Below are 15,622 nucleotides of genomic sequence, written 5' to 3'. Positions count from 1 at the left end.
AATTAGTTGCTCCAACTTTCGAGGAATTTTATTATTGGAATCGACTGGTCTACCACGCTTCAAACGTGCAATAGACTCATTACAAACATATGGTTGTCCTTCTGGGACACTCATCTTAATTGGAGCATTAGCAGTTGGTATATGTGACATAGTCACCTTTTAAAGGTCAATGAATGTGTTTGGTAATAGATTCGCTAATCTTTGTAAATGAGTTATTCATTGAACTTCTGATTCACACCTTTAGTTTTGAGGATCAATGATAATTCATACCAACTCATTTCTTTTCCAACTGCTTTTTATCTCCCCCTAATGTTGGGAACATTCATTCACTAAAGTGAAAACCAATGAGCCATAAATAAATTTCTCACTAATGGCTTTATGTATTCAATCAAAAACGATTATTTATACCCAACATATTCTCAAACTTTTTAGAAGTCCCATCTTTGTGCGGTGTGGTGGATGAGTTTCAATATATGTCGCACAACCAAAATCTTTGATGAGACATCTTTGGTTCCTGACAAAAACCAATTGTATGGGGAGAACTATAACTTATTGGCTTGATGTGAATTAATGGTACTATATGTAAAATTACATGTACCTAAATGAACTTTTGTTCCTCTCATAATCATTGGCTTTGTAATCAATAATAGACGTTTAGTCATCATCTCAACAGTAACACTTATTCCAATAATCGTTAATAACTTGGGAATCAAATTCATTATTACCAAATAAATATACTAATCTGGATTAAGATGCTTGCTATCACATTAGCTAAGCCACAATCACACAAACTTCAGGTTGTGAATTTGATAACCATTTAGACGATGCATCGATTTAAAACACTAAATAGTATTGTGTTGGATATTCATATCCTCTAACCATTTCCAGAATATTTAGGGAAACACACCCTACTTTATTTGGCAAATATATAACTTCCTTTGAGAGCAAACATCAATGTATAATTATCAAGAAGAATCTTCTAGTTCTTTAATAATTTTACATCATCATCGACTCGGTGTGGTCTAACCAGTCATGCCAATTAATTAAATAATCATGATCTATAAACTTCTGATTTATGATCGTATACGTATTACTTGCTCGCATGTAATACAAAACGTAAGATACAAGAGAATTGTCGATCTCATCTTGCTCGTATGAACTTCCTTTGAGTTCAAGCCATCATGTTAATTATTATAGCTCATTATTAACTCCATAGTTTGTCACTTTTGGTGGTCCATCTCATTATAAACGTGACCATCATTACAATTCTAAATGGTCGATCTCATCATTACAACTTTCTCAATTATGTCCATGATCACTACCTTTACAATGTTCAATATGTAATCACACTTCAGGAAATGTGATAGAATCTGAAAACGTTAGATTTTCATTCTTTGCTCATTATAAAATCACTTCAAACTTTTCACACCTCTCATAATGATTTTGTTATTTCAAGAGCATATGTCTCAAGTGTGACAAATGAAAAAAAAAATCACCGATTTTTCCGTGTAAATGATATTCTCTGTGCTTAACACCAATTGAGAAGTAATTAAATCGCAGAGTCGCATAAGATATATTGGCCAAACATCTTACGACCTTTTATAACTTGATAATCAGAATCGGGGAATATAACACCTTGGGTGTCAAATAGAAGCATATTTTCTACTTTTTTATGTGAGTGACAATAACAACTTTGGTTTAATCATTCTATCCGATACGATGTAGAAAACATGATAGCATATAGAATACAAGGTATCCATAGCGTCAAATCGTACACTACATGAGGTTATAACATGTCACCACATTAATACGAGTTAGAATAAGCATTTAGGCCTTTATGAATTAAAAAACCTTTTCATCACTAATAAACAAACGCATATATAATATGTGTAATAACTTATCACGATATAACCAATCACAAAAATAACTACTCAAGGGTCTATAACCCTCTTTTTAAATTGAACATCACCCTTAACTTATTTAATATAATAAAGTCATAGAAAGCAAACTAAATGAATAAATTTTCATGTGTTGAACAAATATAGTTGATTTATATATGCAATTATTATCACAATCTTGACCACCCATTTAAATGCAGAGAAGTATATATCATATCAATACAATAGATATCAAAACAACACAAATTATAACTGATTGTAAGAATTAAACATAATTCTCTTGGTTTAATTTAATAAACTATAACATTTGTTTGATATTACGTGAGAGAATAATATTTAGCTATTAGTGAAAGTTTATCCTTATCTCTCTGAAATAATTCATTTATATGCCAATTAATTAAATAATATTTGGGTTCAAAATAAATCACGAAGGATGTTCAAAATAAATAGCATTTCCTATATATTAAAATATATTAGTGATTACTCAATACAAATTAAATCCTACCCTATAAATAAAGTATTTTCATACAGGAACTTACGCCTCAAATATCTAAATATCTCCTTGTTAGTTTATTTAATGTATTGTTTTAATAAAGAAATACAAACAATAATTCATCGTAGAAAAATAAAACCAAAAATTTCTCCTCATTAACAACTTGGAAGAATCTAAAAATCAAAATTGACATACAATATCAATTTAATAGTTTATACTAGTTTCTTGACCCGCCGCGCGATGCGGCGGCGTCAAAAACTAAAGTAACTCGAACTTATACCGTTAAATATTTGACCCGACTTGTTTTCGAACAAAATTTACGTCAAAGCATAGGTCAACTGAAAACGTAATAAAAATAAGCACAAAAATGTATTATGTTTGACCGACTTATGTTTATAACGAAAAGTACTTAAAATAAGCAAGTAAGAAAATAGTGTTTTTTATGTTAAAGAATGGTACCACGCGTTGTGGCGGAGTCAAAACGTAAAGTTACTCAAATTTATACCGCCTGGTGAAAATGTGTTATATTTTACCCAACTCGTTTCTGAACAAAACGTAGACTAACAAAACACGTAAATAAAAATAAGCACGAAAACGTATTATATTTGACTCAGACACATAAATTAAGCATTTGTAAAACTCGAGAGGGTCAAAATGACATTTTACAAAGTATGTGAGAGGAGGGGGGGTGAAAAAAGTAAATAGGGGGGTGTAGAAAGTAGCACCCTTCTACAAAACTGGTACAGTGCAGGTACGGTACCACAATCACTAATTGTTTGTCGAATCTCAATGTATTATACACCTAGAAGACGTATCAAAGCCGTGTGTTGCAACAATCACAAACTCGATCGATTAAAAAAAACCAATTTCTAAAAATTAATTAAAAGTTAGCTTAGTTAAATTTAAGTTAATAAAATAAAGAAAGTGTTCTAAAACTGAAAACGAAAAACTAAACAGGAAAAAAAAAAACAAAAAAGATAGATGATTAAAATTTATATTATGAAAAGGTTAAAACTAAAACTAAAGAAAAAGAAACAAAACAATGAAAAAGTTAAAACTAAAAATAAAGAAAAAGAAACAGCACTAAAAAAGTATATGGATGGTTGTAACCGTAAGTTGTGCATAATTATTAGGCTTGACAGTGTAAAAAAATAGAAGAGAAAAGAGTGGCTGACGGAATCGAACCCAGGCAGTGAAGGTAGAATTGCAAAGCATTAACCAATCCATCAGCACTTTAGTTTGTCTTAAATTTGGTTGGCAAGGTATATATATAGAAATATGGGTCGGTGGCTTTTGATGTGACAGCCACCACCTTTATCTTTAATGTTATATAAATTGGTAAAAAGAAAATCTAGTAAATAACATGGATAAAAATAATTTTTTGACGAATAACATTCTTAAACCAATTCCATTAAATTTGATTCATAAAAATCTTTAACAAAAACCACAGAGGGGTGACACTATAAATATTATCAAAATATTATTAAGTGATAATAATAATTTATCGATCCTAATAAAATAGTTTAATGTGTATACGCATAAAAAAATACTGACAATAATCTAGATCATCTTTTGATTTGTAATATTTATTGAAATTGGTTTAATTGTGTTCCAGTAACAAGTCACATAATACAACTAAATGAATTTTTTTTTAAAATATGATAGGAATAATATAGTTGTTTACACCTAGTGGAACACTTTTTTTTATCTTATTCAAATCTGTATTCGAAATCATACTATGATTTTAACATATCTCCCAAATATTTACTCCAATAATTAAGTTTCAAAAATTAACCGACTATGATATATTTACCTTTTGTAGAAACGAAGCATATCAGTCGACCACATATTCCCAATGATTACTGGATTTTGTGAAGCTGCTTTTTGCCACGGATCGATCAACTTGTTGAATTCAAACTCGTTGAAATAAAAGGATAAAAGGTTTTTGAACAGAGCACTTTCGTGCTGATAACGTGTTGTGAAACTAGCCTAATAGCAAAGAAAGAAGAAGAAAACAATAGGGAGAAGAGATCTAATATTTCATTGATTGAGATGTATATTACAAGAGATACAAAACACTATATATAATTGAGGAAAACTTGTGGAACAAGCCTAATCTATTTTAGGTGTTGATAACTACATTAATAATAAATATATTCATAACAATTTTAAAATTTTAGTTTTACCCTTATATGGCAATAGTTCTTCCACCACATTGGTGGAAAATGGGCGGCAGCCCCTTTTTTTATTTATTTAATGCTAGTATAATATAATATAATTATAATTGCCTTTTTAAAAATTACTATTTCACACTCAGTTCAAAATTATGCTTTTACCCTCAATTCAAAATAAATTTATGCTTTTGTCCCTAGCTAAAAATTACGATTTCGCCCTTAGTTCAAAACTATGATTTTCCCCCAGTTCAAAACAAAATTTTGGTTTTGCCCCCTAGCTAAAAATTACGAATTTGCCCTCAGTTTAAAACTATGAGTTTTCCCTCTTTTAAAAACTTATAATTTTGCCCTCAGTAATTCAGTTAAAATCTGGAGTCTTGCCCTCGTTTTAATTTTTTTCAATACTATAATAGTTTTTATTTTACTTGGTTTACCCAATATAACTTTTTTGTCAAGCAGGTGTCTGACACTCGCTCATTGTTTATGACAATTTACTATTTTGCCCCCAGCGCAGACTTGCCATCCTTTTTTTTAGCAAAACTATGGTAGTGTTTTTGTTTAATTGGTTGAGTCGATATAATTTTTTTTAGATTGTGTTATGAGTAGTATGCACAAGTAACTAAAATACATGCGTACATATTATTAAACTAAGAAATATTCGGTTTAGCGTCCCGCAACGCGGACAGGGCATCCAACTAGTAATATACAATCTTAACTTCTTTCATATTTTATATATCAAAATTTATTTTTCTTTGATAACTTGCCATTGTTAATTGTAAATAGAAATTTTCTTTCATGTTTAAGTTTTTTTTTTTTTTTTCCAAACATTCAATAAAAATTTTATTGAAAATAAAGTTGTATTTAAAATAAGAGTAAATTATTTTTTGAGTCCCTGTATTTTAGTAATTTTAACCATTTGAGTCTAAATCAAAAAGTTTAACGCCCTGAGTCCCTAATCGCTCATTTTATAAGTTTTGAGTCCTTATGCTTTAGTGGCATTTTATAAGTTTTGAATCCTTGTGTTTTAGTGGTTTTAAGCACTTGAGTCCAAAATCAAAAGTAAAAGTGTTAAAAATTAGAGTATAAAGTAAGTGGTAAGAGAATCTGAGCGTTAAACTTTTTGATTTTGAACTCAATTATTTAAACCACTAAAATATATAGACTCGTTGAAATAAACTATTTAATAGTATCGTAAACTATAGCAAGTACAACGATACATGAGTTAATTACGAGCTAAATCATGGACCTTTGTATGCAGTCAAAGGCTAAATTACGCAGGCATCGGCGCATTTTAAAACATCAACGACTACGACTAACACACAAAAAACTTCAAGCCTGTGTCCTAATTTGCTCATTACTCCGATACCATAAACCCTAATTTCAATACTTGTGATACTCGAGAAACAAGAAAAATCATGAGTAGATTTCGATTCGATCTACTCCTTTTACTTGTACTTGCCCTACAATTATCCCCGGCGCTTTCCGATCTCATCATCTCCAAGCTTGATCGACGGGTAATCTACTTCTTATGTTTCGTTTTTAACAAATGTTGCTCAGTTTGATTGCATTCGTCTAGTATGTAGAGTTACAACACTCTTAGTTCATGATTGTAACACCGTTCGTCATTACAAATGCTACACATTCGATAACACACCGGTTTTATTACAAATTAGGTGTTGAATTTGCAAAAAACTGTATATATTCCTACAAATTTATCATGTTTGTATAATACCTTCTGTTGCAGATTGATCTGACTTCACAGATTGTGCGGGTGACGATGACCTTGAAGGTGTGTGTTAATTACTGTTAATAAGAAATTTGCATCATCTTATGGATGAATTTCTGGCAGCATATTTCATTGATGTGTTGACTTTTTAGGTGGAAAATACTGGTCATGATCCGGTATCAGAGGTATCTTTTACCTTTCCTGAACACCAAGCGAATAATTTGGCGCTTTTGGTGGCGGTTAGTACCGAAGGAAAAGGAAAAAATAGAGGCGCTGCTACCAATCTAGCAATTGGTGTTAAGCAACCTAATGATTCACCGCCGTCGTTGGTTTGGTATGCTGCATCTCTGCCCAAGGAATTGGGTAAGGGAGAAAGTTTGAATATGGATGTTTTGGCGGTTTTCACGCATTCATTGCGACCGTTTCCTGAGAAAATCACTCAAGCTGAACCGCAACTCCTTTTGTTCCAGGACAGTGCACATTTTACGTCGCCTTATAATGTTAAAGTTCAGTCACTTACTGTTAAACTGCCCAGTGGAAATGTAGAATCTTATACGAAGCTTGAAAAAACCAAGTTTTCTGGCTCGGAGATTAAGTATGGTCCTTTTGAGAATCTTCCTGCTTTATCATACTCGCCGGTAATTATTCATTTTCCTAGTAATAAGCCATTTGCGATTGCGAAAGAGTTGGTAAGAGAAATAGAGATCTCACATTGGGGCAATGTACAAGTGACTGAACATTATAGCATTATTCATGGTGGTGCTCAGAGCACTGGTGAATTTTCAAGGTATTACCGATTACATTAGATTTTGTCGTTGGTTTTGCTATTTTAGTGACGCTTTTAATGACATGTTGCTACTGTGCTCAGGCTGGACTTCCAGGCCAGACCAGAAGTGAGAGGTGCATCGGCTTTTAGACATCTTATTGCCATGTTACCACCAAGAGCGCATTCTATTTACTACAGGGATGCCATTGGCAATATTTCAACATCTAATATACATAGTGATTCAAGCAAGGTTGGATAATGTTCAATATTAGCAAATTCCAGCTCTACCCTTTTGTTTAGACATAGAAAATCAGGTAGGGTGGGCAACAGGCTGTTTTTGGTGTGGGTTGAGTTAACTGGAAACACTTTTTCTCCAATAGTTTTAAAGTTTGTTTTTTGAACAGTTAATGTGGCGATTTTTAAATATGATTACAGGCATGTTATGCTTTCATTGAGAATCTATTTTAATAAAATGATTTAGGAGGTTTTATGCATTGAAATTACACTTTGGGCAATTTGCAGTTTTATATTTTAGCTAATTTTATGATTATACCAATTGGACCCGTTAGAGATAAAGCATAACCCATATTTTACCAATTCATAAGCAAGCAGGTTGAAATTGCGATACATTATGCCTAAGCAGTTAATGCTTATGCGGTAAAAGATCGGATATCGGTCAAAGACCGATATTTGAGATACAGGTTATCGCAGTGGGATATTGGTAAATTTAATATCATGTATAATTTATATATATAGCAATTTAACACTAACAATTGTAGCAAGTAGCTGATTAAGACTTAAAAACACCAACAATTAACACTAACAATTAACAATTAAGACTTAAAACACTAATAGCAGCAATAAAAAGACAGACGAATAGTAGAACAAAGAAGAAAGGTACTGACATCGGGATAATCGGTCAAATATCGGTCAATATCACCGATAATATCGGTACCGATATTCTGACGGACATTTGACACCAATATTTTTACATGGGGACCGATAACCGATATATCAGTGATATATCACCGATATTATTAACTGCGTAGCATTTTGCTCACAAGTAATTTTATGATTTGCAGACACTAGTTGAAATTGAGCCTCGATATCCTATGTTTGGTGGTTGGAAAACTTCATTCACCATTGGTTATGGTTTACCACTTCACGACTACTTATTTCAGTCAGGAAGGAACCGCTTCCTTAATATAACTTTTGGTTCACCCTTATTTGACGTGCTGGTTGAAAACCTTACCTTGAAGGTATTTTTTTAGAACATCAAATTTGACTTTAACCTTTCTACATTTGTCTTAGTTGGTTCGTATTTTTTCTCTCTTTATTTTGCAGGTTGTTTTGCCTGAAGGATCAAAAGATATATATTCTTCAGTTCCTTTCCCTGTAAAACAGTCACAAGAGGTAATGCAAAAATAGATATTAATATAGCTGGTGCAATACTTTAATTACTGTTCAAAAGAAAAACAAAAGACAGATATCAGCCGTTGAAATGCCTATGTTGACATACTTATGGTTTATTTTCAGACGAAATTTTCTCACTTGGATATTGCTGGTAGACCCACGGTTGTAATCGAAAAGGTTAATGTTGTCCCAGAGCATAACCAGTATTTCCAGGTAATTCAAGTTCAATTTTATTTAAACTAAATATGTAAATGATTTTATAAAATTATTTATTTATAATTTGAGCTTTTATTTCATGTCATCCAATAGTCACAACGAGTCATCTTTTTTCAATGATAAGTACTTTTAGGTATTTGGTAGGGCGGTGTGAAGTATATTATTAGAAAATGATTAGTTGTCCCCTAAATAGTTCGATGACTAATTTATCCAAACGCTAAAAACAGATTATTGTATCTCGCATCCAAACACCCCTGAAGTCTACCCCACCTACCAACATTAGAAAACCGATTTTTTTTGGATTATAATGACCATTGTTGTTACTTGTTTCAGGTTCACTACAAGTTCAGCAACATATCATTACTTACAGAACCGTTGATGTTAATATTTGGGTTTTTCTCCCTATTTGTTGCTTGCATCATCTATATGCATGCTGACCTCACTATCTCAAAATCTTCTTCTTCATATCTAGCGAAACTACAATGGGATGAGGTATGTGAAACACTGGATTCAGTTACATTTTCTTTGGTTATATTTCTTGTATTTATATATTTGATTGATTTTTTTTTCAGGTTCAGGGAACTATTCAGCAGCTTCAAGATATCATTAATCGATGTCTACTAATCCATGATAAGCTAGAAGCATCATTAAGAGAACTTTCTAGAACAGGTGATGTACAAGCTTGTAAAGCAGTCCGCAAATCAGCTGACAGTTTATTGAAGGATCTTTCGAAAGAATTGAAACCCCTTTTGGCTCTCTTACAATCTTCACCACAAGCTGCACATATATTACCCAAGGTTTTGATTATTAAAGATTAAAGATAACTGAAAATGACCACCCGCTAATAAGTAAATGGGTCAAAATTGACTGATCATTGTTTTCATTATGGGTCATAGGTGGAGGATCTGGTTATGAAGGAGAGAGATTTACAAGAAAAGATTCTGCTAAAACACACGACGGTGGTGGACTCTTATGAGAAAAAATCTATGAGTCGAGATGCTGAAAACCGTGTGGCTGCAATCCAGCAAAAGATTTCAGCTTTGAAGCAGGAAGTTGATGATCTTCTCGACTTTGTTGAAGATATTTAACTGGTAATCATTTTCGGTTTTACTTTTGTCTTTTTGTTCAACCTTAAATTGAGACCTAGTTTGTGTTCTTCTGACGCTACAAATCCAAGTTTGATAATGTAGGCTTCCTGTTGTTTTCCCCTGATATTACTTGCAACTTTTGTAGAAGCTTGATTTTATACTAAATAGACGTTAGCTTTTAAGTGATGATGCAACAAATTTTGAAAATAACGAAGAATGGTTTGGTTTCATAATGAGATCTTTGGGGGTGTTTGGGAATGCTTGTTATCAGCCAATGCTTTATTTTAGGAAAAAGGAAAACAGGATTTCAAAATCCAAACAGCCCTGTATGTGCTCCAAGGTTGGGGTATCGACCACATTGTAGCCATAGCAATTCCCATAAGGTTTTTGAAAACGATCAAGACGTTTTTATTCTTTCCCTTTCTTTCTCAATGTGTGTATAATGACAGCGACTTCCCTTTATAAATATCTTGTAGAATGAACATAGGTCGATTTGGTTTGGTTGTGTGTGAAAATCAAACCTAAACGGTGTTTAGGTTTTAAATTTATAATAATAGATTGAGTTGATTGCAAATGATTCGATTATTTTGATCGTTGGGAAAGGTGGGTCGGCTTATTTGGTTAACTGTTAGTTATTGGCGAATGTCAAAGGAATCCTATCCTATTCAAGTTATAAAGGAGATGCTAGGTTACTTTCATGTTTTTCTATCCAACACTTAATTGTTGTACTTTGTTTACAATTCTTGTAATTTTAATTCAATTGAATCTATCTATTTTTCTACTTTTTTATATAGTACCCAAAATATAGAGGCGGACAAAAAATTCGGTTCCGGAACCATAACCCGATTGAGACCAGTTTGGTGAAACTGGTTAGAGAACCGACCCAACCCGTCGGTTTGGGATAGGATTGTAAACCTATACTTGAAACCGGATCGGTCAAACACAAACCGAACAAGTTAAAACCCGATTTCAACCTGTATGGACCAGAGCATACAAGTGCAAGTTCGCACGGCGCCCCTACAAATTCATACTCAGGCTGCCAGGCACATCTTTCAAAAATTAGAACCTCGATGACAGCCCAAATAAGGACCTAAGCACAAGTCTATGCAAATGGCCCACTTGAACCCTCCGAATAAAGAGTCCATCAAAGATGGCTACTCTTATCATCAAATGATCCGACCCATCACATCGTAATGATGTTCAACTCCGTAATCGATCCGCAATCAGTCAGCCAAACCAATTGGTCAATCACGCTATCTTAACCCATTTGATATATTTTACTTTTTTATGCTTACTTTTAAAGTTTATATATTGTTAGTTTATATTATGAGATTTATTTCTAGTATTCTTTTAAGAAAGATTTATTTGATTACATTTCGTTATTTCTCTAGAGCTTTTGAGGTTCTAATATGACTCATTGGTGATCATTTACCATGTTTTGTTGATTCTATGTTAATAACATTGTTTTTTGTATTTGTGTTTTTTGTTCTTATAATTTTATTTTATATTTTGTTTTGAGTAAACTGTCATTTTGGTCCCTGAGGTTTGGTTACTTTTGCCACTTTAATCCAAAACTCAAACATTTTGCATCTGGGTCCCTGTGGTTTTAGTTTTATTGCCATTCTGGTCCAAAAATGAAATCAGGTCATACTTGTCTTATAAAATCCTGCAATTTTGTCATTTTCCTCAGAGGCAAATCAGGTCATATTTGTCTTATAAAATATGGTATTTATTTATAAAAAAGAAATGATCATTTTGCCCCTGTAGAAAATGACAAAATAACAGGATTTTATAAGACAAATATGACCTGATTTCATTTTTGGACCAAAATGGCAATAAAACTGAAACCACAGGGACCCAGATGCAAAAAGTTTGAGTTTTGGACTAAAGTGGCAAAATAGACCAAACCACAGGGACCAAAATGACAGTTTACTCTTTTGTTTTTCTTTTCTTAGTTGAAAGATATATAAAAAGAAACCGATAGAAAACACTTTCAGTTTAAGAATCTCTAAAATGAAAAATGCAACAGATTTTAAATAACTATAACCGAATTAAAGAAAAAAAACAGGGGAGACGAAAAGGTGAGGCGATTCCCGGCGAGATAAACAACTCCGGCCAGTCGGCTCGACGATTGCAGATTAAAGTAGATTAGGGTGTGAGGTATAGTTGATCCTTCCTTATTGCTAGTCTCCTTTACTGTTATAACCCATTCGATGATTGCTCGGTCCTCCGGCGTCGGCTCGACGGTATAAAGTAAAGCGGATTTGCGAGACAGGTTGTATGATTCACACAATTGTGAACCATAATCCTATCCTCCCATCCTAATCACCTTTCTTGTTGCATCCATTCGCTAGCTGTCCGGTTTAACGAAAAGTCGCCGGTGAAATTTAGAACGTCGCTGAGTGTGAACTTTGAATATTGAAAGGGCCGATCATATAGTAAATTCCCAACAAGCTCGACGATGAAGATCTAACCGGATTAGCGTGCACGGTTAATTCGATCCGCATTTGACTGTGGTTCTTGAATCTACCGGACATTCTAATTAAGTTCTTGATTCATCCATTCGCCTGTTGGTCATCTCATAAGTTTCCGGCCGCCTTTTCAATATGCGATGGGTAAGGAAAGAGGAGAAAGTTCAGGTGGGGGGTATAACCGATTCAAACACAGAGAAAGATACCAAGTAAGAAACAATAATCTGGTGAATGATACTCAATACAAAAGGGAGGATGCAACGACTTTCTACATCTCAAACATTCACCCACATGTTTCCGATGGAGAGTTATGGATGGAATGCAGGAATTACGGACACTTGGTGGATGCTTACATTGCAAGGAAAAAAGATAAATGGGGAAAGCGTTTCGGTTTCTCAGATTTGTTAAAGTAAAAGACGGGGAAAAATGGCAAAAGTCCTAAACCAAGTCGATCTCTACGGATGGAAAATTAAAGCAAAGGTGGCAAGATTTGTGAAAGTTGTTAAGAAAGAAGAGGTGAAAAGACAACAGCAGTGGATTAGAAAGGAAGAACCAAAACCAGTAAACACGAATATACGGATGGAACAGATCCATGCAGAAACTAAAAGAGGAGTGTCATATGCGGATACGGTGAAGGGGAACAAGCCAACGGTAAAAGCGGACGATCAGATGAGGTTTGCTAACGAATCTGAAGCCTATAAGAAGTGGAACAAAAAAGCTGTGGTGTGTGAATTTCACAATATGAAGCAAGTGAAGGAAACGGATAAATGCTCGGAAGAATTAAAACTTGATAACGCGGTAATTCGGTATGTTGGGGGACTAAGTGTTCTTATCACATTCAACGAAGTAAAGGATTTGGAAAGCGCATTGAAAAGAGATGAACAAATGTGGAAAAAATGGTTCAAGAAGACAGAGATGTGGGAAGGTCAACTAATTCCATATCAAAGAATAGCATGGTTAATGATCAGAGGGGTCCCAGTTCAATTGTGGATGAAGGAAGTCATGAACGTCATTGCAAGGAAGTTTGGAGATATAGTTCAGGAATCAGAGGCAGATGAATATGATTTAAACCTACAATTCGATATTGTCGGCATTAAGGTGGAACATGGCTATAACATAAAGGAAGCAATACAAATGATTTGGAAATATCAAGCATTCACTGTATGGATCTCAGAAGTTGATGAGCCGTGGTTACCAGAAAAGATAATGAAGAGGAGAGTTCATAATAAGAATAACACGGGGAATCTAGATGCAAGAAACACTGAAGAAAAAACACCGGAAAAAATGGCAGTCGACGAGACAACGCCGGTAATAAAATCGTCGGTAAACAAAATTCCGGCAACGGAAGGGGGGATCCACCGGGAAACGAAAAGTCGGTCATCGGTAACAAGGAGAAAAATAATGAAAAGACTGGGGAAATCGCGGGGAACGAGGAAGCAGCAAGGAATCAACAGTCGTTAAGGAAGCTCGATAATAATGGGATGTTTGACTTTCCTAATATTGAGGAAACAGGAGGTGAAAAGCCACATGCACAAAATACTATTAAGTCAAGGGACCCAGGTAACAAGTCTACAAGGTGTAAGTAATATTGGGCTTAAGGTGGGGGATTCATATGGGCCGACAGGCACAAAAGAAAAGAAAAAGAAGAAGAATAGATTAGCTGAAGCCCGAAATAAAATATTGAAGCCCAACACTAAAATTAATAAAGGGAAGCTACCAGATTTATACATAGAATTGTCGGAGGATATTAGTATCTAGCCCAAAAAGAGAATGATATCCAGGCCTATTAAGGTAAATAGAAGAAACAAAAATAAATCAAAAGTTAAATTTGTGAATGACGATATCGATAACTATGAGGTGGGCGGATCAGTACCAGACGATGAGTTCAACTCAGATTGGGAGGAGAAACAACCATCAAATAATACACTGGTGGAAGACACACAAGTCAGAACTAGAGATCAAAATAGTGAGATACGAACAGAGGAAGAAATTATGAAGGAAATTGAGGAAACAAGCAAATTGAGGCAAAAATTGGGGGTGAATTTAGCGAGTAAAGAGGACCTGGTCAAGGAAGTAGTTCTTGAGGAACAGGAGAAAGCAAGGAACCAATGAATTACGGTACCATAAATATTAAAGCTGCAGGGGGGACTGGTAAAGCCGCTACAGTCCGAGGTATGCTATCAAAATTCGGCTTGAGCTTTATAGCAATACAGGAAACACAATTTGTTGAGTTACCGGAAAGAATCATAAGAAGATTTTTGGGATAAATCATCTTTAGAGTTTTCAAAGGTGAACGCGGAAGGTCGGTCAGGGGGGTTGTTATCAATGTGGAATCCGAATGTGTTTAACAAGGAACAACAGGTTAAGAGTCAAAATTTTATATTAGTAAAAGGGAAAATTGAAGGGGAACAAGAAGATTTGATAATTGTAAACGTATACGCATCGACAAATCAAAGTAGAAGAAGACAAATGTGGGATGAGTTGTTAATGTTGAAATAAACAATCCAAGGCAGTTGGATAATGTTAGGTGACTTTAACGAAGTACGGATACCCGAAGAGAGGTTCAATTCATAGTTTGACGCCATAGGAGCTATATGTTTCAATAATTTCATAAGAAACGGAGGATTCCAAGAATACAACATGGGTGGGAAAAGGTACACTTTTATGTCCAGTGACGGTAGGAATATGAGTAAAATCGATCGAGTATTGGTTTGCGGTGACTTCATGGCAAAATGGCCCGAGGCGTCTCTAAGGGCCTTAAATAGGGAGATATCGGATCACAGTCCACTGATATTGACGACCACAGCGAACAGATTCGGTCCAACGCCATTCCGAGTCTTTCATAGTTGGTCGGGCATCCCCGGTTACGATGATGCAGTCAGAAAAGGTTTAGAAAAGACAGTGGAATCAAGATTCAACGATGAGATATTAGCAGCAAAGTTAAAAGGTATAAAGGAGGAATTAAAATTGTGGAGGAAAGGTGAAAAAGAGAAAGAGGAGGCAGAATTAGCAAAGGCAACCGAAAGCAAAGAGAAAATGGAATGTGAAGCTGAAAAGAGAAGACTTAATGACTAGGAAATACTAATATGGCAGGAGGCTAAAAGAAAAATAAACGAGTGGCAAAAAATGAAAGCAAAGGATCTACATCAGAAGTCAAGATTGAAGTGGATAGAAGTAGGCGATGAAAATACATCCTTTTTCCATGCGGTTGTCAATAGTCACAAGGTTCGAAATCAAGTGAATGGACTGTGGATAAATGGAAGATGAGTAACAGATGCAAACGCGATAAAGGAAGGCTTCAGAACGGCCTTTAATGAAAAATTCAAAGAACCAATTAGTTCTAGACCAAGAATGGAGGCCGAAGGGTTCAAAAAGGT

The 15,622-nt window shown here is 34.4% G+C and overlaps 1 protein-coding gene across 1 annotated transcript; it reads left to right on the top strand.

Annotated features, from left to right (window-relative positions):
• Positions 1-5,849: 5,849 nt before the first annotated feature.
• Positions 5,850-9,960, top strand: LOC110940861 (dolichyl-diphosphooligosaccharide--protein glycosyltransferase subunit 1A). Its single transcript, XM_022182432.2, has 10 exons — positions 5,850-6,079; positions 6,310-6,354; positions 6,444-7,078; positions 7,160-7,307; positions 8,140-8,316; positions 8,402-8,470; positions 8,594-8,683; positions 9,020-9,178; positions 9,259-9,483; positions 9,583-9,960. Exons 1-10 carry the CDS (start codon positions 5,981-5,983, stop codon positions 9,772-9,774), a joined length of 1,839 nt encoding a protein of 612 aa, XP_022038124.1. The 5' UTR covers positions 5,850-5,980; the 3' UTR covers positions 9,775-9,960.
• The last annotated feature ends 5,662 nt before the right edge of the window (positions 9,961-15,622 follow it).

This window comes from Helianthus annuus, chromosome 5 (genome assembly GCF_002127325.2).
Source record: "Helianthus annuus cultivar XRQ/B chromosome 5, HanXRQr2.0-SUNRISE, whole genome shotgun sequence".
In the NCBI taxonomy this organism is placed as follows: Eukaryota; Viridiplantae; Streptophyta; class Magnoliopsida; order Asterales; family Asteraceae; genus Helianthus; species Helianthus annuus.
This window is presented reverse-complemented; position numbering and strand designations above follow the sequence as displayed.